This window comes from Phoxinus phoxinus (assembly GCF_949152265.1).
Source record: "Phoxinus phoxinus genome assembly, chromosome: 7".
Lineage (NCBI taxonomy): Eukaryota > Metazoa > Chordata > Actinopteri > Cypriniformes > Leuciscidae > Phoxinus > Phoxinus phoxinus.
The window spans coordinates 23,913,031-23,940,112 of NC_136882.1; the positions used below are offsets into that span (position 1 = coordinate 23,913,031).

Consider the following 27,082-nt stretch of genomic DNA (forward strand, 5'->3'; position numbering starts at 1 on the left):
ATCACAAACCTTTTCTAAGTAGTCTCGCTCTGACCTGTCATCAACCTGTAAATAAACAAAATTATACAAAGTCATTAGGTTTGCCTAGGTTTGTTTGTTCAGGTCTCGCAAGTCAAGTCGAGCCATTACAAGTCTCTTATTCATTCATTGTGATTCATGTTGTCCACTGAAGACATGCTGCCGACACAAAAAAGTTTGCAAAAAAATAAATGTTTCTATTTATTAGAGGAAGTTCAACTTAGTTAATGAAGATTCAAAACCCAATGGTAGTATTTGATTAATACGACTGATAAATCTAAATGCAACCAGCAAGCAGTTCTGTAATAATGCTCAAGGTGTTGCCAATATCTTTTCACAAACTTGAAGTAGAATATTAACAACTGGAAAGTTCCATCAAACATCATGTCACTTAAGACTTCAGTGCTTTTTCTCACATAAATTCAGTTAGCTCGTCTCAATCAAACATGCCATTGCTTTTATGCATAAACACACACACACGTTTTAAACCAGGGCATCAAATCACCACAGATCAAATGAACCCCAAGGTTTCACTCTCGTACCATAGGCAGCATCCCATTAACATTCGGCAGGTCAGGAATGACAACGCGGTCAAGGTCTTTAGAAAGGCCACTGATACTAGCTGTGCTGCGCATAAAACTAGCCACTGAGCTGCTGCAGTCCTCCTGGAAACCACCAGATAGCAGCAATTAACATCAATGCGAGAGAGGCATGTCGGTTTTCTGCATGCACCCAAGGAGGAATGCACACAAACACGCAAGTCCTTTCTTACACTGTTAAAGTAATTTAATACTACTCAATATGTAAACATCAAATGTAATTTATAATTTTAAATGGAAGACAAAAAGCACATTCATGACTCAAGTAGAAACATCCACAATCAATGACACACACACACACACACACACACACACACACACACACACACACGATTTATGAGACATTACAAGCAAAAGCCACTGTTACTGAATCTGTCACTGCGAAATAAAATTGTGTTGGTCCATGATCATCTTGGGAATCAGTGACACAGGGTTGCTCACCACAGGGCTGCCACACACAGAATTTGCCCTGGACGAAGTCCTAGAGCTGGAGCCCAGGAAACCACTATATTCAGAGGACTAGAGAAACACACACACTTGCACTGAGTATGTGAAGAATCAGACACAGACAGACGGAGGGACGGACGGACGATATATGTACACAAAAAGGTTTGGAGATTGACAGATATTTCAGGCCTCTTGCAGTCACCAAACATCTACAAGCTTCTCAAAACAAAAACAAAAAGATGGAGAAAAAAAAGGGACAAATCTAACAAAAATCAGAAAAGCAAGCTGGTAGATAAACCACTTTGAGAACACACATGCCTGTTATTGTCTTGTAGATCCTCTGAATGTGCTAGATGGGTAGTTGATATAAAATACCAATTTGACTTATTACCTCCTGAAGTGTGACAAGCTATACTCCATCTAAAACTAAACAGCATTTTGTTCATTTTTTATACATAATTTTATTAATTTGAGATACTATGGATTTTTTTTACTTTTTTGTACTTAATGAAATGAAAAAATAATAATATTATGAAACCTAAAAAACAGCACCTGAAAATTTACTTTAATTTACAAGAATTTTAACCTAATATTTTGATGTTAATTAAAAAAGAAAATATCATGTGACATGTCAAGCAACAGCTACACAAGCGCATGCACTCTCAGCTTTACAACATTCCCAAAACACATTCAAAGTCTTTTCAAAGCCTTATTTTGACTTGATACATAAGCAACCTGTTTTAGCCTCTAAATCACACACACAAACACACAGATAAAGTTAAATAAACTTGAGAACCAATTCTCCGTACTCTCTACGGTGTGTTAAAATGATTACAATTAGTATTTTGAGAATATAGTGCATTAGCGCCCACCCCGATTTTCAGCCGCTTTAGGTGAGGGAAAGAACTATCATAACAATCCCATGAAGCAAACTGCATACTCAAATAAAAAATGGAGAAACATACAACTACTCATTTACAAATGTTTATGTAATTATTATGTAGTATTATGTAATTCGCAGTGCTTCATGAATGAATGAATGAGGCATTTATATAGCGCTTTCATATGTACTACTGTACACCCAAAGCGCTTTACAATGATGTCGGGGGTCTCTCCTCAACCACCACCAGTGTGCAGCATCCACTTGGATGATGCGACGGCAGCCACAGTACAGCGGTGCCAGTGCGCTCACCACACACCAGCTATAGGTGGAGAGGAGAGAGAGTGATAGAGCCAATTCAATGGATGGGGATTATTAGGAGGCCATGATTGGCAAGGGCAAGTTGGTGGAGTGTGGCCAGGACACCAGGGTTACACCCCTACTGTTTACAAGAAGAGTAGGGGTGGTCTACTATTTTCATGGGAGTGGGCAGAGCTAACAATTTTTTGGTATGTGTTGCTTTTTTCAACTCTCTGATTGGTGCAATTTTCTGTACAGTAAAATGGGTAATGTAGTTTTTCACCAGGAATTCTGCTGTTAAGCACAATTGTTTAAAAAAAATATTCTAAAATAATGTGGGCTGACACCTTCAACAGAAGCAAATTTAACAACCTCGTAACTCACAGTAGGTCTGTTTAGAAGTTATTGTTCAATATCAATTTCCCCATGTAGAAATGAATGTCTTTTCTTTTGAAGTGAAGTTTTTACTTTCGGAACCTGACTGTTGCAATCGATAGTAAGTGAGTAACATAACATTATAAGGGTAAATAATAATAAGCCAACTATGCAAAATAATTGTAAAAACTCACACTTTGGTTAGGGAACTGAATCCACAGATTAATAAGGTAATATTTCATGCACATTTACAGTTTAGCTCTATCATTCTTACAGCACGAGCACCGGAGCGTCGAGAGCCACTGTAGAGACTGTCCTCGTATATAGAGCCCTGATAATAGACAGATATAGACACACAGACAAGAAACAACATTTATATCACACCTCAAGGTCTGACCCATAACTGCTCTGTGCAAGTAAGCATGCAAACTCTAGTCTCAGTTCTCCTTTTATGCACAATGCATCAATACAGCTGTCTTTGATCACATTCAGATTATTTAATTTCCTCTGATTTCTGCCAGGCTGGTGAGGAAAAAAATATATACAACTATTAAAGCTGAAGTGTGTATTTTTTTAATTTTTCAGACCACTAAAAGTAAGCGATTCAGAATGAATTCCCTTCCCACTATAACTATCTGGCACTTTTAAAACACCAACTTCTGGCTCAGCTAATGGTGGAAGCTAGAGAAAGATCACAGCTATGTAGGAATTTCATAATTTTCTAATCATAATTTAAATGAAAAAAAAAGTTTTTTTTTTCTAGGCATATGCAATAGTACATTAAATATTCAATAAGTAGTTAGGAAGCCTGGTTATCACACACTTCATCTTTAAGGATGGTATGTCAAAGCCAAAGCACGAGCAATTAGCTAAGTCCTCAGGTGTGTGTGGTCTGTGTAGGTTTAAGATCTAATAACCCTACATGACCTGCTGTGAATGAGAGAGTGAAAGCATGTAAAATGTGTGTACAGAGGCAGAGCTGCACATATTATTGTACAGGAAGTGCTGTGGGGCAGAGGGTATAATATGAGGAGCAGCACAAACCCTGTGCTTCCTGCTGTGCAGCAAAGGGGGCTAAACAGACAGGAGAGATGAACATTTCAAATCAAAAACAGACCGAAAAGGCAGAGAACAGCAAAACTAGGCTGAAGAAAAAGAAAACTCCAAATGCTAAATTACAAGAAAAGAGGGGATTTGAACACTGGACAGAGATTAAGTGAGAGGATGGAAGGAGAAGGATGAAGATAACAGACCTGGTAGCCACTGTAGGAAGGGACTTGAGGTTTAGAGGAATAACTACTACTGCTGTTGTACAACTCAGATGAATAGTAGGCACTCTAAAATAATGGGAAATAATGTAGATGGAATGAATGATGAACTGATGAAGACCGGAGTCTGAGAGATGACACGAAAAGCTGCAATGCAAGGGTATCATGCCAGCTAAAGTCAGAAATTGTACTACATTGGCTTTTCACACTTGAAAACATTTACCCAGGATATTTTATAAAAAGTATCTTATTTCAGCTTTACACTGTTTATCTGGGTTGGGATTTCACACCGCTCACACATTTAATTTAGTAATTTAGCATTCTACTCTGAAGCAGCATGCTGCTAATCTCTTTTTACAATAAGTGTGAATCATTGCTTACCTAAGTGGCTTTAAAGGGTTAGTTAGTTAAACATTTGAATTCTGTCATTAATTACTCACCCTCATGTCTTTCCAAACCCGTAAGACATTCGTTCATCTTCGGAACACAAATGAAGATATTTTTGATGAAATCTGAGAGCTTTCTGTCCCTCCATTGACAGCAACGTCATTGCAACTTTCAAGGCCCAGAAAGGTGGTAAACTATTTTAACAATGTTTTTACTACATTTCTGGGAAGTTGAAATGACATTGCTGTCAATGGAGGGACATAAAGCTTTCCGATTTCATCAAAAATACGGGTTCGGAACGACATGAGGGTGAGTAATTAATGACATAATTTAGATTTTTGGGTTAACTAACCCTTTAACCCTAGATTTACATTTTTTTTAATGAAAAATTACCCTAAGACAAAGTTTTAGTGTGAAAAGCCTTTAATTTTGGTACAATTCGCATGCATAAAACCATTAGAATCACACCTATAGTAATTAGTCATGTTAAACCTACTAGTTAAACCTACTTCAAGTTTTTCAAGATCTTTAGTTTGTTTTAGCTGGTCTCCCACACAGGCCAAGCCAGTATTCATAAATAAATAAAATAAAAGTATTCGACAATTATCGGCCAATGCCAATAATAAATAAAAAAAGCCAAATATATATTAGTCAACCGATTAGCCGATATATTAGTCAACAACTAGGGTTTTCGTAAACAAACACATTCCTTCTCAAACACAGTGGCAATCATCCACTAATGTTAGACATATGTTCATGTTAATGACATAAAAAGTGACAAGGCCAGAGAATCAGGAGGTTAAAGAAATGCAGGATTGAGACCCACCGACTGCAGATCAAGTCTAGAGGAGCGAGACCTTTTGCTCTCATCACTGAGTTTGGAGCTCTGTGCACAAATACACAGAATTCAGTTTACAACCAATCACACCAATCTGTAGCACATCACACCACAGTAAGTCACACTGCTGCATCATGATCACTGCGAATTTGTGAAAAAAAACAGTCTCCTAGACTTCATTATAGGAGAATCAACACGCTATTAATCCTCAAACACTATTATTGCACAGTTATTTGGGTCACTAACCCGACTAGACAATGTGCTGAGATCATCATCATATCCATTGCTCTGTGGGAAAGACAGTATGTCATGATTGATATAACATTCTCTCTTTATAGAACACAAATGTGATGTGCATAATTGCTGTGAACGTACAGTTTTAGAAGAATGTTTTTTCTTTTTCTTGGACTTCTTATGTGAGTGAGAGGAGGTGGCCTGGGGAAGCTGGACAAGATGGTGGGAAATGGAAGGAGGATTAAAACGGCAGAAATACTGCTCAATACTTCATTGTATACTTCACACTTCAACTGTGACATGGAGGTGAAGTTTTCAGACACTTAGGGGCTGTTTACACCTGGCCACTTCATGTGTTTTCTGTGATCGGATAGCCATCCGATCGTGAAAAGACCAGGTGTAAATACCCTCCGAAACGCATTCGAGACGGATTTGAATCCGATCGCTCAAACCACTTCAGGAGGAGGTCTGGGCCGCATTCCAGACGAAACTGGACAAGTGTAAATGCATCTGGTTGTTGAAAACACATATGTAAATTTCGCTCCTCTCAAAAACACTAACAAATAAACGTGTGAGAGCGTGTTATAGGCTATATGTCATGTTATTGTCAGATATGACGATGCTACTGCAGCACACATCGCCGCAGATGAGCATCTAAAAGTGAAAGTAAGTCGCTGGCGCTTAACACACAATTATCTTCATTAAAAGTAAAGAAACTAAATGGTCTTACCAGGGCTGTTGCCGCTCTCTCTTATTGCGGTCTTTGATTTTGACATTTTTTAGCTGATGCAATAAAATGCAGCTCATAACTGTTGCTTTCGGTGACATGAACTCCATTAAATCTGCATATAGCGTGGGAATTGAAGATTTAACGGATTTATATCCGTTTTGCAAAAACACATTTATGTGACCAGGTGTAAATGGACTCGTTTTGATAAATCAGATGGCTATCTGATCTAAGAAAACGCATGAAGTGGCCAGGTGTAAACAGCCCCTTAGTAACAGACATTTAACTGTCACATACGGTCATATTGGTTTAAACCAAGAGTACAGATCACACCCCATTTGTAATGTTGATGAAACCCTTCAAAACATCACAAATGTAGCATCAGGTATTACAAGTGTTTGGCATTTCCCAGCCTGCGATTCTTACCCCGACATAATCACCCGCCGCATCCAAATCCAACTGCCCAGACAAACAAAACCATCATCAGCATGTAGAACAATTTGGACTGTGTTATAACCTTTAGACAACACACTCACATGTACCTCATACACTCTGACCCACAGTACAGAAGGTCTGAAAATAACATACAGTTACACTGATACTGACCCGTAAGTTGCACTTGCTCCCCACTGACATCCGTTCTTCATCATCTGACACCTTGGATAAAAAAAAAGGTAAAATGAGATGGAGCCCACAGTTAGCACAAGTTTAAAGACATAAAACTCACCACTGTGCATATATACAGCATTTCAGTAGTGAGCCCTAAAATGTAAGTCTGCCTTAATGTCTCTATGTAATTGCATTTGAAATGAAATTTCCAGCGTTTTTCTGAAGGACAAACTTGTGAAATGTTTTGCTTGGGAGCATGGAAGTTTGAGAAGGACAGACAGTGAAAAGACAGAAATACAAACCGAAGTATGTCTCCGTGAGACACGTGAATACCGCTCACTATCCTCCTGAGAAGAGAAGAGAAGAGAAGAGAAGAGAAGAGAAGAGAAGAGAAGAGAAGAGAAGAGAAGAGAAGAGAAGAGAAGAGAAGAGAAGAGAAGAGAAGAGAAGAGAAGAGAAGAGAAGAGAAGAGAAGAGAAGAGAAGAGAAGTATAATATATGCAAGATGGCAGAGACAGACACACAACACTCAGCAAGCAAGGTGAGCAATGGAAGCGTGCAAATCAGTAATAATTGATGCAAGAGCAATCTCTTAAAACCAGACATCTCAAGACAATACAAAACACAACCCACACTATTAATTGTACGCAGTTGTTATTGTTTTTTGTAAAATAGTGTGAAACACATATACTGACATTGCCGTTCAAAAACGTTTTTTTTTTTAGCAATGAATTCATTCATTAATTTAAAGTAATTAATACTTGTATTCATCAAGGATGCATTAAGTTGATAAAAAGTGAAAGTAAATACATTTATAATGTTATAAAATATATTTTATTTTTGTTTTGACCTTTCTGTTTGTTAAAGAATTCAAAAAAAAAGTATAGTTTCCACAAAAATATTAAGCCGCACAACATATTAACATTAACATCCATTTAACATGGATAAAAATAAGAATAAAAAAAATAGCATCAAATCAGCATAATTAAAATGATTTCTGAAATGTGACACTGAAGACTGGAGTAATGATGCTGAAAATTCAGCTTTGCCATCACAGGAATAAACAATGTTTTAAAATATATTGAGATAGAAAATAGTTTTACTGTATTTTCTTAATCAAATAAATGCAGCCTTGGTAAGCATAAAATACTACTTTCACAACAAACAGTAGTATCTACAGTGCCATTAAACAAAGATTAACATAAAGGCTGATTTCTGAAAGTGCAAATCAGCCTTGTAGAGGTATTGACCTAGTGTTATGAGACAAATAACCCTGCGCTGACTCTCTTAATTATTAACAGATAAAACATGAATGCATCCTGTATCGAAATGGATCCCTATCATGCAAAAATCACATGCTGATAAAACTAGAGGCCTGAAACATGCACAAAATCCCAACAGTGAATGTACCATCCACTGCTCAATGTCCCCCCATTTGTTGTCCAGGTTATCCAGTCCATAGTATTTCTAAAATGAGAAATCCAACAGAAACCAGGAAAGAAAAAGAACTTCAGCTAACAAGAATGACCTGAAAGTAATTACATTAGACTAACAAAATATGAGAAACAGCTAAATAAGCAAGGACAGAAGGAAAGGAACTAAAATATTAGAGTAGATCTACAGCATTAGATGTCCTACCTTCTGCACCTGATAAATCTACATCACAGGAGGCCAGCAAAAGAGGATCAGATGAGCAAAGGAAAGAAAGAAGCCAGATTGGGAAAGAAAGGGAAAAAGATAGACATTGATTATTTGACACGACAGAGCGAACCAAGTGGAAGATTGTGTACACAAAGATAATGGAATGGAAAGGGAAAGCGGTTCAATTTTTAGCAACCCGTCAGGCAGGTGTCATAGTACTTGGCCTAACAGGTGAAAGTGAAAAACACCAGTTTACATACTTGACTCAAATGCACGAAGGTCATGTGGATCAACAAGCAGCAAACTTCATAAAAGCATCAGAATTATGCCATGCAAATGTTCAGATATCTACATACTTAAGAATTAAAGATGGTCTTGTGATGGTTGTGAATCAAAAGGATTCTTTCCACTGATGTTTAAGGGTTCATTCAGTCCACTAGTGGCCAAACCAATGAACAGCACTAGACTAGTAAAGCAGTGGTGCGTTTAAAATAACACCTTTTCATTTTTGTTCTTGGCCATCATTTTTTTCCAAGTAACCATAACATCAAGCTACTTTAAAAACTAACAACATGGTCTGGTCCCTACAGTAAACTTAAATTGACATCCTGCAAATGGCACAACTAAACATTGTAAATATTTAGTTTTTTTTAAAGCCTAGGCTATTCTTCCATTCATTTCTTGATAGAACAATACAATTTAACAGTTTGTGTTAAGAATTTTAATAATATAATCAATCATTTTATTCTGATTATCTTATTGTCTAATATTCTACTGAACTTCTTTTTACTATACACTTTCATTCTCACTTACTGAAAAACCTACAGAATCTCGCCCAACTGGTTTCCCATTATGTACAGTATTTGCTCCAGTTTAGATGAGTGTTTGTTAACAAAACATTCCTGTAACAAAATCTCTTCCTTGGAGTAATCTTTAATTAGAGACTTTACAACAACATCAGTGCTCATTTTTTTCTGCAAAACTCTGCACCCTCACAAAACAAAGAAACTAAGAAACGGTCAGGGACAGAGTATGATAAAAAAATGTTTAAGATGACCGTGTACTCCATTAGGCACAAAAGAAAACATTTCTCATCTTTTCAATGCTCATCTAGTAAATTCAAGCTCACCTTCCTCAGCACAGGGGTCTGGGGTCGCCCATCGATCACTTCCCTAGCCCCTCTACGCACTAGTCGCTTGTAGGCCGTCCTACTAGTATCACAGTGTCCCCGTCTACCTCAAGACTGAGGAAGACAGAGACTTTATACGATCCCAAAGATATAGTCTGTCATATAATCCAAACCCCACAGCCTGTTTGCGCTACAAGTTCATCTTGACTAAGTCCTGATTGAACTCTTTCAGATCTATTTTGTCACAGCATGTTCAATCTTGAGTCATTGTGTTCCTGATTACCATAATGATCACATCCCAGATAGTGAATGGGAACCGAGTCTGTTATCCTGCTGCAGGTACGGCTGAAAGCTCATAATCTACTTTAATACTTGACTGGAGTTTTAAAGCCACAAAGCGCACACCCTTAACATTCTCACACACCTCCTGATCAGACCGGCTTAACTCTGATTACTAGCTAATCTTTCAAGTGTGACCCGGGTATGTGTAAAGGCTGTGTTTATCTTCATTACATAAGTTTGTTTCGTCTGAGATCACAGTGTGTGTTTCTGGTTTTCCATTCACCTCTGACGGACCCTGAGCAACAGTTCATTCATATAATCAAATGTCCCTAAATATCTACAATTTGTTTGTATTCGTGCTACTGAACCCATGCCATACATACATGTGTGTGCAGTCGGCTGTAGCAAACCAGCATGAGCAGTCATAGTGCATTAAATTATTAATTACACAGAATCAATCATACACCTATTGGAACAAAACCTTTCTTAAAATCCAGCTCCCTTTACAATGAGGAATGTTCCGACAATGTACTATTGCAGTTCAAAAAGCCTGACAAATCAAATGAGTAACTCAAAAACATCTATAAAGTCTGTTTGTAAAGACTTACAATAACTGTAATGTAACCGAGTACAAAACCTGCAGGGTGCTACACCAAAATAAGCAAAAGACAGACCAGGCTTTTTCATAAATGTTAATGCTATTTGAACAAATTCCTCAGACAACTCCAAAAAAATCAATTGCATGTTATTATTCATTTTCAATTGCTGCCAATAGACCTTAAAAGGATAGTTTACCCAAAAAATTAAATTCTGTCATCATTTACTAATGTCAAAAAGATATTTTGAAAAATGTCGTCTTTTTTTTCCATTCAAAAACTAAATGGGGTCTTAAGCAACACTGGACCCAATTTTAAAAAAGCAATCTATGTAAAAACACCAAACTCCTCATGATATAACTGATATTTCTGAGCATTAGCTGAGGCTGAAGTTCCAACGTAGCAGTTCAAATGGCCTCTTAGGAGGTCCTGACCCAAGGGGTGATTAACTGACCCTGATCCCTGTTAACCCAGCCAAAACATGTCCTTCAAAGCACAGAGCCCACAATCATGATGAAGATTAAACAAATTGAACATAATCGGCTGACAGCGTTGTACGTGAGAAATATTTAATTTTGAGAATAAAGGCGCCGTTTTCTGCTGGTAGTTCAATAGAAGAAGAAAAAAAACTTGAAATTGTAAAGGCCTACAGCTCAACACACTCATAGCACTGTCATGGTATATTTGCCGAACCCCTTCTTTAAATATTTCTACATATATTTGATTTATACTGAGATCAGATCTAAGTACAGATAGATGGATAGATTGTAACAATATGTACATAAAAGTTGATACCAATCCTATTTTGACAAATTAAAACATTTAGCAAAACTAAGGCCAAGGCTAAATTTCAACCCGAGATTAAGCTCACAGTGATTGTGTGTTTCTTCACCTCTTTCTGTTGTCTCTCCAGTTCTCTCATTCTGATCTCACGAGCTTCTGCACGGGCTGCTCTCTTAGCTGCCAAACGGGCTTCAGCCTGCAGGGGGCGGGTGGGGGAAAAGAAAAAGAGAGAGTGGTAAATTCATTAAACCATGACCATGAGAACATGAGCAATGTAGTAAATGCAAAAACACACACAAAACAAACACATAAAAGCTGTGCACTAAACTTAAAACAAAAAAAATGTAACAGGAGGATCACAGGAAATATAATGTCATATGTGATTACACATGAATATGTTTGTGTGCCTCACTGTCATAATGTTTCATGTACTGTAACTGTATACTTCTCAGATGGCACATTCTATGAATGTGTTTGTTTACATGAGTACGCATGCGTGTATTTGTGACTTAAGTCAATCACACTTTGAAAGTCCTTTTAAGGAAAAGACTCCCTTTCAGGCATGAGGGGGAGAGAGAGAACATGCACACTTCCTTCCTGTAGATGACGCCACAAAATGTGCAACAACCAGAAAAAAAGAAGAAACCTCAACTCCAGTATTACATCACAGACACCAGCACATAGTGATGTCTCTAGCTTAACTCCACCTACTCTTCCACACAATCCCATGCTACAAATAACCTTTACACCAGAGACTGTAACATTCCCAGTTTTGCACCAGTTCCACAACATATTCCTGAAAAAGCAGCAAAATATGTATGATTTAAAGAATAGGGGTTAAAATAGTGAAATTACTACTTGAAGGGATGCATGCAAAGCTTTAAAATGATTTCCTGTGTTTGTTTGCCGATGGAGAAATCCATAATGACGTGTTCCCGAGTAAATGTCAGATCATATCTTAATGCCTCAGACTGGGGCCTTCCGTCCCGAACGGAGTCGAGCAACTTTCCAAGGAAGCAGCTGTTTCTCACCACAAAGGTCTTGCGTCCCTTTGCCAACAACGATGAAAAAAAATATGTTTCCAAAATAAATATTTCCACAGTTTCGACCGTAGTTCTAGTACTGGTAGTTCTAACAGAAAATGATGGCTCTAATTTTGTTTTTAAGAACAAACAAGCTGAAATTGCAACCTTTCACATCCTTAATGATATTTTACAAAAGCATTTCACTTAATTAAATGACGGTGCTGTGTAGCGGTCAAACAACATCAGAATTAAATGTCCAAATACTTTATATCTAAAATCACTACTTTGTAAACAGGAAATGTGTGACCATGTTATGTCAGTCAGTACGGTTGTAATGAAGGCAGATAATAATGTAGATAAACTGCTAGGGAGAAGTTACCAAAGCAAACCCCAGCAATTAAGCAGCTGTCTAAACATGTTTATAACAGGTTTTCAGTCAACACACGTTCCACGAGCACAACAATACACTTTGCCTTGCTTTAAAATAACAGCATTACCACCCAACATGTCTTTAACATCTGCTGAAAATGTTGAATAATATTTCACTTGGGGGGGAAAAAACTTAGACAAAACATCCAGAGTCTTCTGAAAACATGCAGGAATAAATGCACTCTACTGTGGGACTAACAGGGTAACCAAAACTATGCCTTTTTTGACCATAGCAGGAAGTTAGAGGGCTGAGTCATTCACAATCGAGCCTGATCACACCCTTCCTGCAGTATTAACAGAACTAACGGCTGATCGTAAAACACCCACCACTGCTGCTCGGTCCTGATGTGGAGGTCATGTGCATGTACTATGATTTGCATCAACATGAAATAATAATCCATTTTACTAAACAAAATCTATTCACTCTACTAAAAGGAGCAGGATAGAGGCAGCCACCTTAAAGCAAGCAAGCAAGCAAGCACTATTCTTCTTCTCTGAACTAAAATATATACATTTTTTTTTTTGATAACCCATATTCATATGAAGGCCTACCTTCTTGCAGTTATCAAAGTAGACCATTATATCTGTCACGGTGAGCATATGATAGCCTGGGTCATCCGCATTTCCCCCCATCATGACAATTCACACACTCTTATCACAGAAGAGAAAAACAAAGTGGCCTATTTCCTACACCTCTCTCCTCTCACTTTCTCCTCAACAGCTATTTTTAATGACCCAAATGGAGCAGGCTCTATCAATAAACCCAAAATGCTCTAATTTACGGGAATGAAGAGCTAGTTCCACAGCTGCCTGGGAGAGACTTTCTTTTTTGGAATAAAACACATTGTTTAATTGTTCATCAAGTTTACGTCATGCCTGCATTAATGTTAATATAAGTAGTTACATGACATTTGTTTTGTTTGTGTGGCGCTAGCTGATACGCCCCCATCTTTGATGTAAACTACTATACAACACGATAATACAATTCTCTGACATTTCCAGGTGTTCCATGATGAGCATTGGAATCCCACATGCATGCGAGTGTACAAGAGACCATTCATTTCTTTATTCCTTTTTACTGAGGTAACCACTGCTCTTACTGACCTTCTAATTCTCTAAATTGCAAATATGAGCACCCATGAAACATCTTAGGGTTAAATAAACAGTTGAAGAATAAGAGCATTTTTGGAATTTTGTAAGATACTAACATATTTGTCTCAGATGATTGTGGACAGCTTTACTAAAACCCTTTATTTGGTGCCTTTTAAGGTAGACATGCAGAACAAGTCGCTGGGAGTTCGATGAATGCCAGAGTCCAGAGCACTTATCTATTGACATAAATACTACAGAAGGAGATGCCAAGTTCACCAGATCTCTCTCTCCCACGGCCTCTTGTACCAGCATGCCAGGCTGAGCGGGTACATGCTAATCAGCTGGACTGCTAATAGACCAGCTGTAATGGAAAATGCAGGGAACAAACAGAAGATATGCAACACAAATGACTGGAAGTCCACAACTGCTCCTTCTTCACAGTGTTTGGACAGTAATCTGCAAGCAAAACTTACTATAGTGTACAAAATTAGGCATTATTAACTCCAAAACTATGACTTATATAAACCAAAAGAGCCTCTGGCCAGTTTCATTCATTTTAATGTGGAAAGCCCAATATTCAAAATGTGAATCATTTTGCCATCTGCGTAAACTGGATTAACTGTCTTCAGTATGAGACATAAACAGTCTTTCTCACTCCAGTACTAACGTAAGAGCCAGAGACTGGAACATATGAGATCACTGGAGACGTCTGCCACATTTCTGGTCTGCCCATATTAACACCTACATAAATTGTGCCAGCCTGCCATGTCAACATAAACCATACAATTTTGGATATGTGTGTGGTGGGTCCATATTTTAGCAGGCCCTAGGATCTGTGGCAGATTTTAATATCAAAAGTGAGCTTGATCAAAAAGAAACTGACCATGTAGGGCTAAAAAAAGTTTAGGAACATTGAATTTGGATCATTCCGAGCATGGAGAAAATTATGGCAAAAAAGGAGGGAAAGAAAAAGAGATCATAAGATTAAGTGACCATTACTTAGTGGTAATACATAATTTCTAATATAAACCTCAGACAATGGTTAATTTTCTATGTTAAAGGGATAGTTCTAAATATAAAGATATTATCGCCCAACGCTTACTTGATAAATGCTACTATGTTAAGATATTATAAACATTACTATCATGATTCTGCTTCGAAACCATGTATATTGTTAAAAGCGCTTTACAAATAAAACTGACTTGACTTGAAAATGCTGTCATCCTTTACTCACCCTCTTTTAGTTTTGGCTTGTATGACATTCGGTCTACTGTAAAAGTGCAAAAGAAGATAAATTTAAAAATGTATTGTTTTGGACCCCAAATGACTTTCATGATATGGACAAAACTGTTGAAACATTTATCAAAATATTATCTACTGCTTTCTGCAGAAGAAATTCAGACAGGTTTGGAATGACATGAAAGTTAGTAAATGACGAAGCAATTTTCTTTAGGTATTTAACTATACCTTTAAATACTTTGCTGTTCCAAATTAATCTGCAGAGGGAACTATAAGTAAGCCATTGATATTGACTTCCCAAAGAATGCAAACACGGTAGCTCTGCGGTGCTATCAAATATTATTATTACACATTTCATCCTTAAAGGAACACACCACCATTTTTTTTAAATAGGGGTTATTCACCGTCTCCCCTATATTTAGATAGGTGGGATACAAACGCATTTTTGTCTCAGTGCATGCATTGTCTTAGTGGGGTGAAGCACAGGCAAAGCACTGCTACTTGGGCGCAGAGATATCACGCGTGGTGATTGGTTCAGGTGTTGCGTGATATCTCTGCGCCCAATTAGCAGTGCTTCTCCCCAATTTATTTCCAAGTCAATATCTGCCTAGGAAATCACCTAATCTGCATTGCTATTTGTACTCGTTGTGAATACGCAGGCCACAAATATTTTTTTATCTTTGTATCACTTTTACTCACGACATGCTATCCGGCAACAAAGGATTCCATTCATTATGCTAAGCTAAGGAAGCGGCAAAAATGCGCTTGCCCACCTATCTAAATGTAGGGGAGACGGTAAATAAACCATGTCAAAAAACGGCGTGGTTCTTTTAAACCCTGAGAAACCTGAGGCAGGCAGGGTGATGTTTTGATATATGCCAGAGTGCCCATCTCAGATGACTGCACAAAAGCAGCTCTTCACAGAAAGAGAAGACCTATAGAGTACTTGACCAAGAACACTTGCTTCACTGACAACAGGAGTTACTCAAGAGGAAGGACAAACCTGTGAGAGAAACTCTAGACTGTTGAAATGTAGGAATAAAGAGTAGCATGATGGTGAAAGAGTGTCTCATCTAGTCTCTGGTTTCTAATGACATTATTCTAATGGTGAAGCACATTTGCTGTTCCCAAAGAATTTATGGAAATTGTATTTGTTTATCCTACATTTTTTATATGAAAAAATAAGAAGTGGTCTCGAAGAAGTGGTGTAAGATTGGTCTCGTTTTAAAGAAGACATTTGGAAGATTTTTTTTAGAAGTGAAATAAATTAAGGAAGTTAAACAGAAAAAAAGTGATAGAAGTTTAAGTTTATGAAAATGTACAATGTTAAAATGTTTATTATTCATATTTGATATAAAATATATATTTTCAAAACCTGGAGGACTCTAAAAGTGCAACAAAAAAAAGCCAAAATCTGAACAAGTTGTGTTAAATTTTAGGTTGATAATGATATCTCAAAAAACAAGCTTCCAGTAAGATTTTGCTTGGGCGCAGTACCAAACTTTTTCACTAGTTGACATTACAGCCCATATAAGGGCGCCTCCATTTCCATATGTTGTTTGAGTGATCTGAACCATTATTTTTACAATTTGTATACAATTTATGAAGTAGACATCCTATTCAGAAGTATAGGATGGTTTGGTAAAAGTTTGGCAGATTTTAAAATGAATTCAACATCTAAGAAACACAAAAGAACACGTATGTGCATTATAGCTCGCTGCCACATCACAAATGGTGAATCTATTATTTTTTTCTTTATATTTAAAACATTTTCAGACCTTTTTTTCTAAGAATTGAATGGATGGTATCTTTTGAACTCTTGGCAAGGCATGAAAACAAACTGAGGTTTCTAACATTCTTTCATGATTTTTCATGTTAATCACCATTTCAAAATAAAGGTCTGAACATGCCTTAGGAGTATGAAAATATTCTTGTTGCAAATTGATAAATTACGGCTCCTCTGTAATTTATTTTGAAAATCAGTCACCAAATATGTAAACTAGGAAATGTAAGCTTTCAAATATATAGTTTGTCAAGATTAGTTTAGGTTTAGTATAGGATACTGTTTTAAATATTTAATGGGTGGGCCGGTGCCAATATAAAGGATTAAACCCTATTAATTATAAGATGTCTGTGGACTCCTTTAGGTCAGGTCAGAGTGAGAGAAAACAGAAGACGAATTGTGTTTCTTCATACAGAGAAATGAGCAGTGGCTTTGCAACATAACAGAATTTTTTACACATCAAGCTGTTTCACACCTACATTTGTCAAATAAGCAAACAACTTGCACCAAATGGCCAATCCAAGACCAGAGCGAGAGTTTGTCCGAATTTCTTTCCCTTTAGCAAATGGTCTTATCTGACCAAAATCCACAACATGACCTTGTACACCAAGTTAATAAATCATGAAACAGGAACCATTTTCTCACTTACTGTATTTCACATTTTTGAGCATAAATGTAACTTAAGGGAATACAAGTTATACAAAAGGGAGAAGAAAAAAAAACAATAAAACAAGACTTTACAGATAAGACGTATATGTGTAGGATTACCATGTACCTCAAATCCAACAAAAACAATATTTTAAAGATAAGTCATTGTTGGTTATACTGAGGATTATAACAGAAAGCATAATTGTCTGGTGCTAGGTCACTGAAAACCCTCTTTGACCTTGCTATAAACTGTTGAACTAAAATTAGGAACATCACCTTTTATTGTGTTTGCATTTACTAATTTAGACATTATCTAAAATAACTAACAACACTAAAAAATACTTAGGTCTAAATGTAAGATTTATACATTTTAATTGTATGTAATGTGATGCATATTTGTCAGTCATACATAAATGATACAAGAATGCGATTTTTGTAATAGTATACACAATAACCAGGTTATATATTTATCGTTAATAAACCAAACATTATACATTGTATCTATCTGAATCTTACTAGTTCCACAGCTAGCCATATTTAACCATGTTCATGCTTTTTAATTGATTAAATTTAACTATTTGTACAATTGACATATGCTGATTTTCATTTGAAAATTATTTAAATAAAATAGATAATAAAACCTAATAATAAAATATGCCATTATTAATTAATACAATTAATTAATTTTAATGTACAAATGAGGAACATCGCAACCAATTTGTCACAAGAGGAAATAATATTCATGATAGTATAAAATGCTAAGTCAAGTTGAGTAAACAAGCTAGAGGCGAAATACAGAAAAGAAGAGAAAAGAGACCTTTAAATAAATAAATAAATAAATAGGAGTTATGTCTAAGAGAAGCAGTTATTGCATTAACCATGCTTATACACAAACATTCTGACCAATCAGCATAAAGAGAACTAGAAATGTGGACTCTGCATTACTCCTTTAAATGGGATGCATCCCAACAGCAGAGAATAAACAGGAAAGCAATTGTGATAACAATCTTCAGGGGCCCATCCAAAGTCAGAAAAAGGAAGAAAACCCTTTCTGAATCCATGTCCTTATATGGAGAGGTTCCATTCTTGGTGAAAGATGTCAGCATGCGAAAAAGGTTTCTGACTTAAGTGTGTGCTGACATTATTTGAGAGTTTTACAGTGTCTTGCTTCAACCTGTATCAACAGTTCTGCAACAAGGCTCTTGAAGAAAATTTGTATTTTTATGATTGTCATGGACCAGTGATAAGCAGGTGACAATCCGTCAATGCGCTACTGTGCTTGGTGATATTCATAAACCCATATTTGTGTGTGGGAACTCAAATTATGTATTATGATGTCAGGACTCTTCTTCTAGATCCAGAAATGCAAAACTGCTCGTGAATGAGTTTAGATTAAAAGATTAGTTCACTTTAAAAAAAATTTTTGCTGATAATTTACTCACCCCGATGTCATCCAAGATGTCCATGTCTTTCTTTCTTCAGTCGAAAATAAATGAAGGTTTTTGATGAAAACATTTCTCCATATAATGGACATCAATGGGCCCCAAACGGTTCAAGGTCCAAATGACAGTTTCAGTGCAGCTTCAAATTGCTTTAAACGATACCAGACGATGAATAAGGGTCTTATCTAGCAAAACGTTCAGTGATTTAAAAAATAAATTAAAAAGTTTACGTTTTATAAGCACAAATGTTTGCCTTGCTCTGTTCTGTAATGCGCGTTCTTGACGTCACGTAATACGCAATTACGTTGAAAAGGTCACGCTTCACCGAGTCAGTGTTTACAAATTTGCGGAAGGAGGACCATATACTGTACACACATTCAAATGTCTTTGTGTCAGTTTATCGTTTAAAATGCCCATTTCGTGTGCGTATCCTGCGTGTTGTAATATTAAAAAGCCTAAAAGAACATTTTCGGCAGGACAGAAATTTTCATAGAAGCGTGACCTTTTCAACGTAATTGCGTATTACATGACGTCACGAACGCGCATCACAGAACAGAGCAAGGCGAGCATTTGTGCTTATAAAACGTAAACTTTTATATTTATTTTTGAAATGACCGAACGTTTTGCTAGATAAGACCCTTATTCATCGTCTGGTATCGTTTAAAGCCCTTTGAAGCGGCACTGAAACTGTCATTTGGACCTTGAACCGTTTGGTCCCCAGTGAAGTACATTATATGGAGAAATGTTTTCATCAAAAACCTTCATTTATTTTCGACTGAAGAAAGAAAGACATGGACATCTTGGATGACATCGGGGTGAGTAAATTATCAGCAAAAGTTTTTTTTTAAAGTGAACTAATCCTTTAACAAACAGCTCTCACAATCCAAAGTCTGAGCCTAGATTAATGATCTAAACACCCTCCAGAGCACAAAGCCTGGCATCCTAATCTGCTTATAACCATCTCAGATGCATTCTGGCACTGTTACAGTGTCATCCAATGACTGAGCTTAGTAGCTTCCAGTGGAGAAGTTTAACAATCATTTTTGGAATGTTGAGACTGTTAGCAATGAGAAATGTTAAGTACAAGCTAGTTTACACTATCAAATATTTGGGGTTAGTAAGATTTTTAAATGTTTTTGAAAAAAGTCCTCTATGCTCACTATGGCTGCATTAATGTGATCAGAAATACTGTAAAAACAGTAATATTGTGAACATTTTACAATCTAAAATAACGGTTTTATATTTTTTTAAATGAAATTTATTCCTGTGATGGCAAAGCTGAATTTTTTTAGCATCATTAATCTTCCGTTTTCAGTGTCACATGATCCTTCAGAAATCATTCATGCTGACTTGGTGCTCAAGAAACATTCCTTCTATTATTTAAATGTTGAAAACGGTTGTGGTGCTTAATATTTTGTAGAAACCATTATATTTTTTCACAATTCGTTGATAAACAGGAAGTACAAAATACCAGCACTTATTTGACAGAAATCTATAACATTATGTTTTAAAACATAATGTTATAGATTTCTGTCAAATAAGTGCTAGTATTTTGTACTTCCTGTTTATAATATTATTCAGCAAGGATGCATTAAATTGATCAAATGCGCAATAAAACTTTTATTGCGCATTTGATCAATTTAATGCATCATTGCTGTTTTGGTTTTTTTCAAACACACTTTTGAACGGTTGTGTGTGTGTGTGTGTGTGTGTGTGTGTGTGTGTGTGTGTGTGTGTGTGTGTGTGTGTGTGTGTGTGTGGCCTTTTATTTATTTTTTTAACAATATGATGGAGAACATTGGCTCAGCCTAGCCTACTTTGAACTATGCATGTGCTATTCTCACTAAAACTATTCTCACACAATTAGTTAAGAGCTCTGTTTAGCCAAACCAAAACCAATACAATAATTCTCTTATAACAAAACTATTGAACACATTTTTAACAGACTTGCCAACTTGCATCTGTCTCAATAGCCGATTTCTAGCTAAGCCTCTTTTACATATAAGGGATCAGTCCTGCCAGCAACTCAACTTCCTATAGAGTTAATTGCTCTAAAGACTTGAAATCAACTTTCATCTTGCTTAAAATAACAATGGTAGTGACAGTGACATATGAGCTTTTGACAAACCATTGTCCTACTCACAACTGAATCTGATTAATCATACAGACTGACATGGTACAGTTACTCCATAAATCACATCATAAATCAGTCAACACACAAAATGGTTTACAAGCAGAGAGCATTTCTGATTGGCTGGTTTTCTGGCTTAAATAATAATTGGCTTAATAAAAGTACAGGCTGACTGTAGAAATGTGAAATGTAAGTACAATTCAAAATAACTGTTTTCTATGTTTAAAATGTAATTTATTTCAGCTGAATTTGCAGCACTATTACTCGAGTCTTCAGGACTTGTTGTGCTGCTTAATATTTTTGTAAAAAAACAAAACATGATGCCTTTTTCCAGGATTCTTTGATGAATAGAAAGTTATAAAGCATTTACTTAAAATAAACATTTTATAATAATAATATTATAAATGTCTTTACTGTCACTTTGGTCAATTCAATGCATCCTTGGAGTTGGTCTGCATTTAAATTTAAATACCTCATCTAATCAAATGAGGAGTGTTGTTGTAAGAAACTTTTTTCAGTGTGTGCCAAAATTTTGCGGAATGTGGTCATGAACCAAACACATACAGCTGAAAACAATCTATTTATGTCATGCGTTTGTCTTACCAGATTCCACAATTTGCTTCTGTGTAACTAGAACGACAAACAAAATACTGAAACAAAGTGTTGAGTAGCAATTGTTGAAATTGTTTTACAGGAATTCCTTCACTGACTCGTGTTCTACTGAGGCCATTTCTCACTCTTACCAGTTTAGCTACATTAGAGAACAGCAGAAAAGCACAGCCACTAAGGATTACTAATGCAGATGTTATCAGTATGTTTCCATATCATTATCAGATGCCCCTGTTCCCTACTTCTGCTCATTGTAATGGCCCCCCAAAACTTCATGTCTGGTCTTGAGGCTGCACTAACAGCTGCCCTGAGGGCCTTCTATTTTTAAAGCTCTTGTTACAGAATCAACGATCACACGAGGGCCAACATACCAGCCTGTTAGAGAGCAGCAAGTGTGGGACGGCAGCCTATATCAGCAATAAATGCAGGTACCAGGTGAATAAATGTGGGACATGCATGGAACACAGGGAGTAAATACTGAAATAGGCCATCAAAAGAAGATAAAGGGGCTCTGCAAGAAATACATAAACCTTAAAAAAGTCCTAGGGAAATGTAAATAACTAGCTTATTTGTAAAGGCATTCAAAAACACTTGAAAACGTGCCAAGAGGCAAGTAAAAAAAAGAGGGTTACACCACAGTATCTTGTCATCGTCTAACTGAAACTAAACCTGCTCAGAGAGAAGCTCTATGAGACCTTGCGTGACCTCGCTGTTTAAATTTGCAGAAGCTATTGCAAAGCCACATGGGAGAATACTAAAAAAAAATATTTCCATTTCAAGAGAAACAGGTTTGATCAAAAAAAAAAAAAAAAAAAAACCTTAAGGGTCATGCTGAAATTATGCAAATGTGAGACTGAAAGATGCTTCCTGATTCGATGTTTCACAACATGGGTGTGTTTAACCTGAATCTCTCTTTATCCACATGCTCACTTGTTACTAGAGATAAACTCAATGTGCTACAGAAAACAAAATGCGCTCTTACAAATGGGCAATTGTCAATTTAGGCTACTTTTAAACATTTTAAATAGGTCCTTCCTTCCAACAGCACTTTGGGTTTAAGAAAAACACATTACAAATAAAATGTATTATTATTATTATTAACATCAGTTAGACTCTTTAATTGCAATAACATCCTGTAGCACTTTTTGTGTATTTTTGTTCACAATGTGTATTTTCTCTGTTGTTTTATCTGAATTTGTAGCTGGGGTAATAAGTGAATTTGTGGGATCAATAAAGTCAAAGTTTTACACATCCTCTGACACTTGTGTATTTATTAAACATTTTATTGTATTGATTATGCTTAAACACCAATAAGTGTTTCATACTGTAACTCAGACTTCCCCTAAAACCACTGCATAAAAAAAAAAGAAAGCCTGGGCATGGTCATGAACAATGGCAATAATAAATTAATCATGTAAACAAACAGATGCATATTACACACAAATATAACACGCTTCTCTGACTGTATGTCTCACTCTAAACTGAGAGTAGCCAACCGTGCATGCTAACAGTAGAGTGAGAAGGCCTCTATCCTGCTTACTACTGAGCATGATGTGTCAAGCAGAGACACACTTACTAATAATAGATTGAAACATTTGCTACAAATGATATGTATAACTGTCTATTACACTCTTTGCTTTTCACTATGGAAAGGCAGGAATATAATATCAGTCGAAGATCTGACTGGCCAAAATCATTTCCTAAGCACTCAAATGAAGGTTCTCTCCACCATGACCCAAACACCTGTTCCAGCACATCAAACTCAGCTTATGTTGCACACAGCTAGCACTTTCAAACATTACTGCCATGATGCATAAAAAGAACACCTTTAGCCATAACAGCTCAGAAACTTGTAGTTAGGCGAAGGCAACTAAAAACACTGGGAGGAAGCAGACATGAGGAAATGATCTACAGCTTGTAAGAATAAACTATGAACAATGCAGTGCCACGTGAGGCCAAAAGCGGACTTTACCTAAGTTGGGCTTCTGTTATGTTAATTAGATACTCGTGGTACTGTGTAATGCTCTTTGGTTTAATAAATAAACTGACTCAGGATGTAGAACCATGATTCTCGTATCTTCCAAGGGAGTTTAACCCTGTAATTCCGCAAATGAGACCATTACATTAGTTTATCTCTTATGAGATCAATTTACCTCTTTTGCGATTACGTTGAGGGCATCTTCCTCGGCAGTCAACCCATTTTTGCTGGGGGTTCTTTTACGTCCTGGTCCTTGAGACCCCATTGGTAACCTTTAATAAATATGTCCGAGAAACACTCCTTTACGCGTGAGAACCGATCCTTTGGACAGTTATTCCTTCAGCAGAGGCATAAGAAAAAGAAAACACGTTTCCAACTCTAACCAAAAAAAAAACCAACAAAAAAAAACAGCGAGGCTACGTTGTGTCGTTCGCGAAGCGGTTCATTGTGTTACATCCGTCTTTTTGCACTCTTCCTAGTGCTGTACTGTGAAAGACTGAAGAGTCACCGGTGCTGAGAGCGCAAACGCCTTTTCATGACACACGTGTCGCCTCTGAGGAGCTGCCAAAATGGCTGTAAAATCTAGACTATAGTCTGTTTGCTTATAGAGTTGGGTTCTTTAACAATGTGATTGTCAGTATAACCGCTGGGTTAAAAGTTTTATTTTAGTTCATTGTTGCGCGGATGGACTGTGAGCGTCTTTTGGGGGAGTTTTAGGGCTCGCACTCGCAGACCCTCTTCGCTATTTTTAATCATGGGACTCTGCTGCTAAAAACAGAAACCTTATCTTGTCCTTCTTAAAGTCATACCCATGTGCTTACGCGCCTTTCGCAATTAATAAACTGCTGGATTTCATTCTGAAATGGTAGCTATATTGTCTTATAGCCTCAGCCTGACCAAGTGTCCTTTTTAGGTGGTCTAAAGCACATCATCAATCCTAATCAGTTAAAAAAATCACAAATTACGCCAAATACCCGAATAGTTTCCTTTTTTCCCCAGCAGAAAATTGTAGTCATAATTATAACCTGGCCATGATACAAACAATAAGCAAACCAGCTCGTTATCTAAACTGAGTCACCAAATTTATAGGTGGCCTATTTATTTTTTCATCTTTATCATATAGGTATTTTATTTTTATGGCTCTAACCCTAATAGACGTCTATGCCTAGCTTCAGTTGCTGGTGCATGTTGACATCTAGTGGTAAAAAGGTAAACTTAGCAGGCAAAATGCGATTCTAGTTTAGTGTTGTTTTACGATTCATATATGCCGCTTTTAAGAAGAAATACATCTAGTTAATAATCATTTTTGTTTAACTTTTTTTGCTGTAGATTTTTGTTTTTGCCTGCATCTAGCCTGCCAACACTAATTGATTAGTTAATTACTTTCAGCTGTGCTCAGGTGATTGTGGTTTTAAAAGAAGCTCACAAAGCTGTTATTTTAGTAGATGCTTTGAATTCTGTGATTGAGAAACATGGGTAGGCGTAGGCCTATGTTATTTTGTTGCTGCAATTTTTATGTACTTGTTTATTAATTTTGATTTGTTTTGTTTTTTTCAGCTGCTAAGACAGTGTTGATCGTGTACGCGCACCAGAGTGCTGGATCTTTCAATGCAGCTGTTAAAGATGCTGCTGTAGATGTGCTGACGAAACAGGGCTGCACTGTTCTTGTGTCTGACCTGTATGAGCTAAAATTCAAAGCCACAGCAACTGAGGAGGATATTACTGGTGTGGAGGCAGTGTTATGTTTGTTTAGAAAATATTAAACTTAACCTATGTCCTTGTCGGACTGCAATGGCTGTTTTGCATCATTTTCTGTTTCAGGAGCAGTGAAGAACCCAGAACATTTCTGCTATGGAGAGGAGACCATGCTGGCCTGGCAGGAGGGACGACTAGCTTCTGATATTGTAGAGGAGCACAAGAAACTAAAAGAAGCGGACCTTGTTATTTTTCAGGTAAGGCTTTTATATAGGCCTATCAGAAATCTGATTTGGTTTATTTTTCTTTTGCTTATACTTCTATTATTTTTTTCTGTCTTTTGCAGTTTCCCATGTACTGGTTCTCGGTTCCTGCGATCATGAAAGGCTGGATGGATCGGGTTCTTACCCTTGGTTATGCATACACCTCGGAGAAGCGATACAGTGCGGGCATCTTTAGGGTAAGCCCTACAAATCGTAAACCAATCTTTCGTTAATCAGAAAAGGTTCAATGTTGGTTATTTAATTAGATGTGAGTGGAAGAATAATGGGTGAGTGGGTTTTTAATTTGTGTCAGGAAAAGAAAGCCATGTTGTCATTCACCACTGGTTCCCATGAAACCATGTTCAGCTCCAATGGGATCAATGGAGATATGAATGTTACTCTGTGGCCAGTTCAGGTAAGAAGCTTAATTTTCTATTCTTTTACTTCAACCAGGCTTAACTTTGACAATCTGATTTTGCATGTCATACTAACTTGGGACTGCTGTGCTAATGTTTTCTCTTTTGTAGAATGGTGTCCTCAATTACTGTGGCTTCCAGGTCCTTGCACCACAGGTCTTCTGGGCACCCACACATCTCTCTGCTGAGGCTCGGGACAGCCTGTTGAAAGGCTGGCGTACTCGTCTACAAGGTCTTTTAAGCGAAGCGCCTCTCTCCTTCCCACCCGTAGACAGTTTTGATAAGGTGAAAGGCTTTCAGCTGAAGTCTGAAGTTCATGACAAGCAGGCTGATTCCCCCTTCGGTCTCACTGTGGGTCACCACCTGGAGAAACCTCTGCCACCACACAGTCAGATGAAAGCTGGAGTATGAGATATGAGCAACACTGTCCCCATGTGGCCATGTTCCTGTTTAACTGTCATAACTTTTCTATGCAAATAAAGTGTGCATGTTTTGGATTTGAGTATTGTAATTAATTGTTAGCCATGTGAAACCCACAACTGCTTACTTGTTTCTTCAAGTTAATGTCAGATTGGGAAATTTTAGAAACCGAAACACATTGGTTGACTTGTGCTCCTTATAGTGAAGGGTTTCCTGACTTTCTCTATTTTGTTGCTGCGTTGGTGGTCTTGTAACAGTTTACCCAGAAAACATGGAAATAGGAGAGCTTAACAGTGAAAAGTCTGCATTTATTGGCATACACTGGCAGCTCAATCTTCTCATATGTGGAGTGACTCTTGAGTTACAAATAAAAGGGCAAATGTTTAACAAAGAGGTACAGCAGACATGACCACTTTTCCCGGCACAGTCATGCGGTCTCATAAATGTATTGCATACAAATGTGATGCATGTAAAATCTTGTTTTTGCCATTAGTCACCCTTAGCAGGCGCTATCCAAATACCTATGGTCCAAATACCAAGTGTTTGTTTCAGAACAAGCAACACTGTAATATGGCAGATTTATTTGGTGCACATAAATTGGATTCATACTCTCCCGGGAAAGTACAAAACCTGGATGTACCAGCACGGAATCCTGCCGAGGCTTCTCTGGCCCCTTCTCGTATACGAGGTACCCTTGACAACGGTAGAAGCACTGGAGAGAACCATCAGTCAGTTCCTCAGGAGGTGGTTAGGGTTCCCACGGTCCCTGAGTAACATTGCCCTCTATGGCCATTCCACC

The 27,082-nt window shown here is 37.2% G+C and overlaps 2 protein-coding genes across 31 annotated transcripts in view; one reads left to right on the forward strand and one right to left on the reverse strand.

Moving 5' to 3' along the window:
- Positions 1-24,834, reverse strand: part of lrrfip1a (leucine rich repeat (in FLII) interacting protein 1a) — a 35,022-nt gene extending 10,188 nt beyond the window's left edge. For 7 of the 30 annotated variants that reach the window (XM_079618744.1, XM_079618742.1, XM_079618740.1 and 4 more), the window contains exons 1-16: positions 23,665-23,995; positions 11,223-11,309; positions 8,321-8,338; positions 8,093-8,149; positions 6,985-7,029; positions 6,680-6,730; positions 6,500-6,532; positions 5,488-5,556; positions 5,359-5,400; positions 5,101-5,160; positions 3,873-3,956; positions 3,664-3,693; positions 2,894-2,950; positions 1,059-1,136; positions 561-683; positions 10-45 (exon numbers count right to left, since the gene is read on the reverse strand). In XM_079618744.1, coding sequence (XP_079474870.1) covers positions 10-45; positions 561-683; positions 1,059-1,136; positions 2,894-2,950; positions 3,664-3,693; positions 3,873-3,956; positions 5,101-5,160; positions 5,359-5,400; positions 5,488-5,556; positions 6,500-6,532; positions 6,680-6,730; positions 6,985-7,029; positions 8,093-8,149; positions 8,321-8,338; positions 11,223-11,309; positions 23,665-23,754 — 960 coding nt within the window. In that variant the 5' untranslated portion in view covers positions 23,755-23,995. Of the gene's footprint in view, positions 1-9; positions 46-560; positions 684-1,058; positions 1,137-2,893; positions 2,951-3,663; positions 3,694-3,872; positions 3,957-5,100; positions 5,161-5,358; positions 5,401-5,487; positions 5,557-6,499; positions 6,533-6,679; positions 6,731-6,984; positions 7,030-8,092; positions 8,150-8,320; positions 8,339-9,452; positions 9,815-11,222; positions 11,310-23,664 lie in introns of those variants that run through there. The other 23 variants (XM_079618750.1, XM_079618748.1, XM_079618746.1 and 20 more) reach the window with 15 other exon arrangements.
- Positions 24,835-24,886: 52 nt separating this feature from the next.
- On the forward strand, positions 24,887-26,898 carry LOC307001803 (ribosyldihydronicotinamide dehydrogenase [quinone]-like). Its single transcript, XM_079618753.1, has 6 exons — positions 24,887-24,965; positions 25,047-25,214; positions 25,311-25,441; positions 25,531-25,644; positions 25,761-25,862; positions 25,975-26,898. The coding sequence occupies exons 1-6, from the start codon at positions 24,962-24,964 to the stop codon at positions 26,272-26,274; spliced, it is 819 nt and encodes a 272-aa protein (XP_079474879.1). The 5' UTR covers positions 24,887-24,961; the 3' UTR covers positions 26,275-26,898.
- Positions 26,899-27,082: the final 184 nt, after the last annotated feature.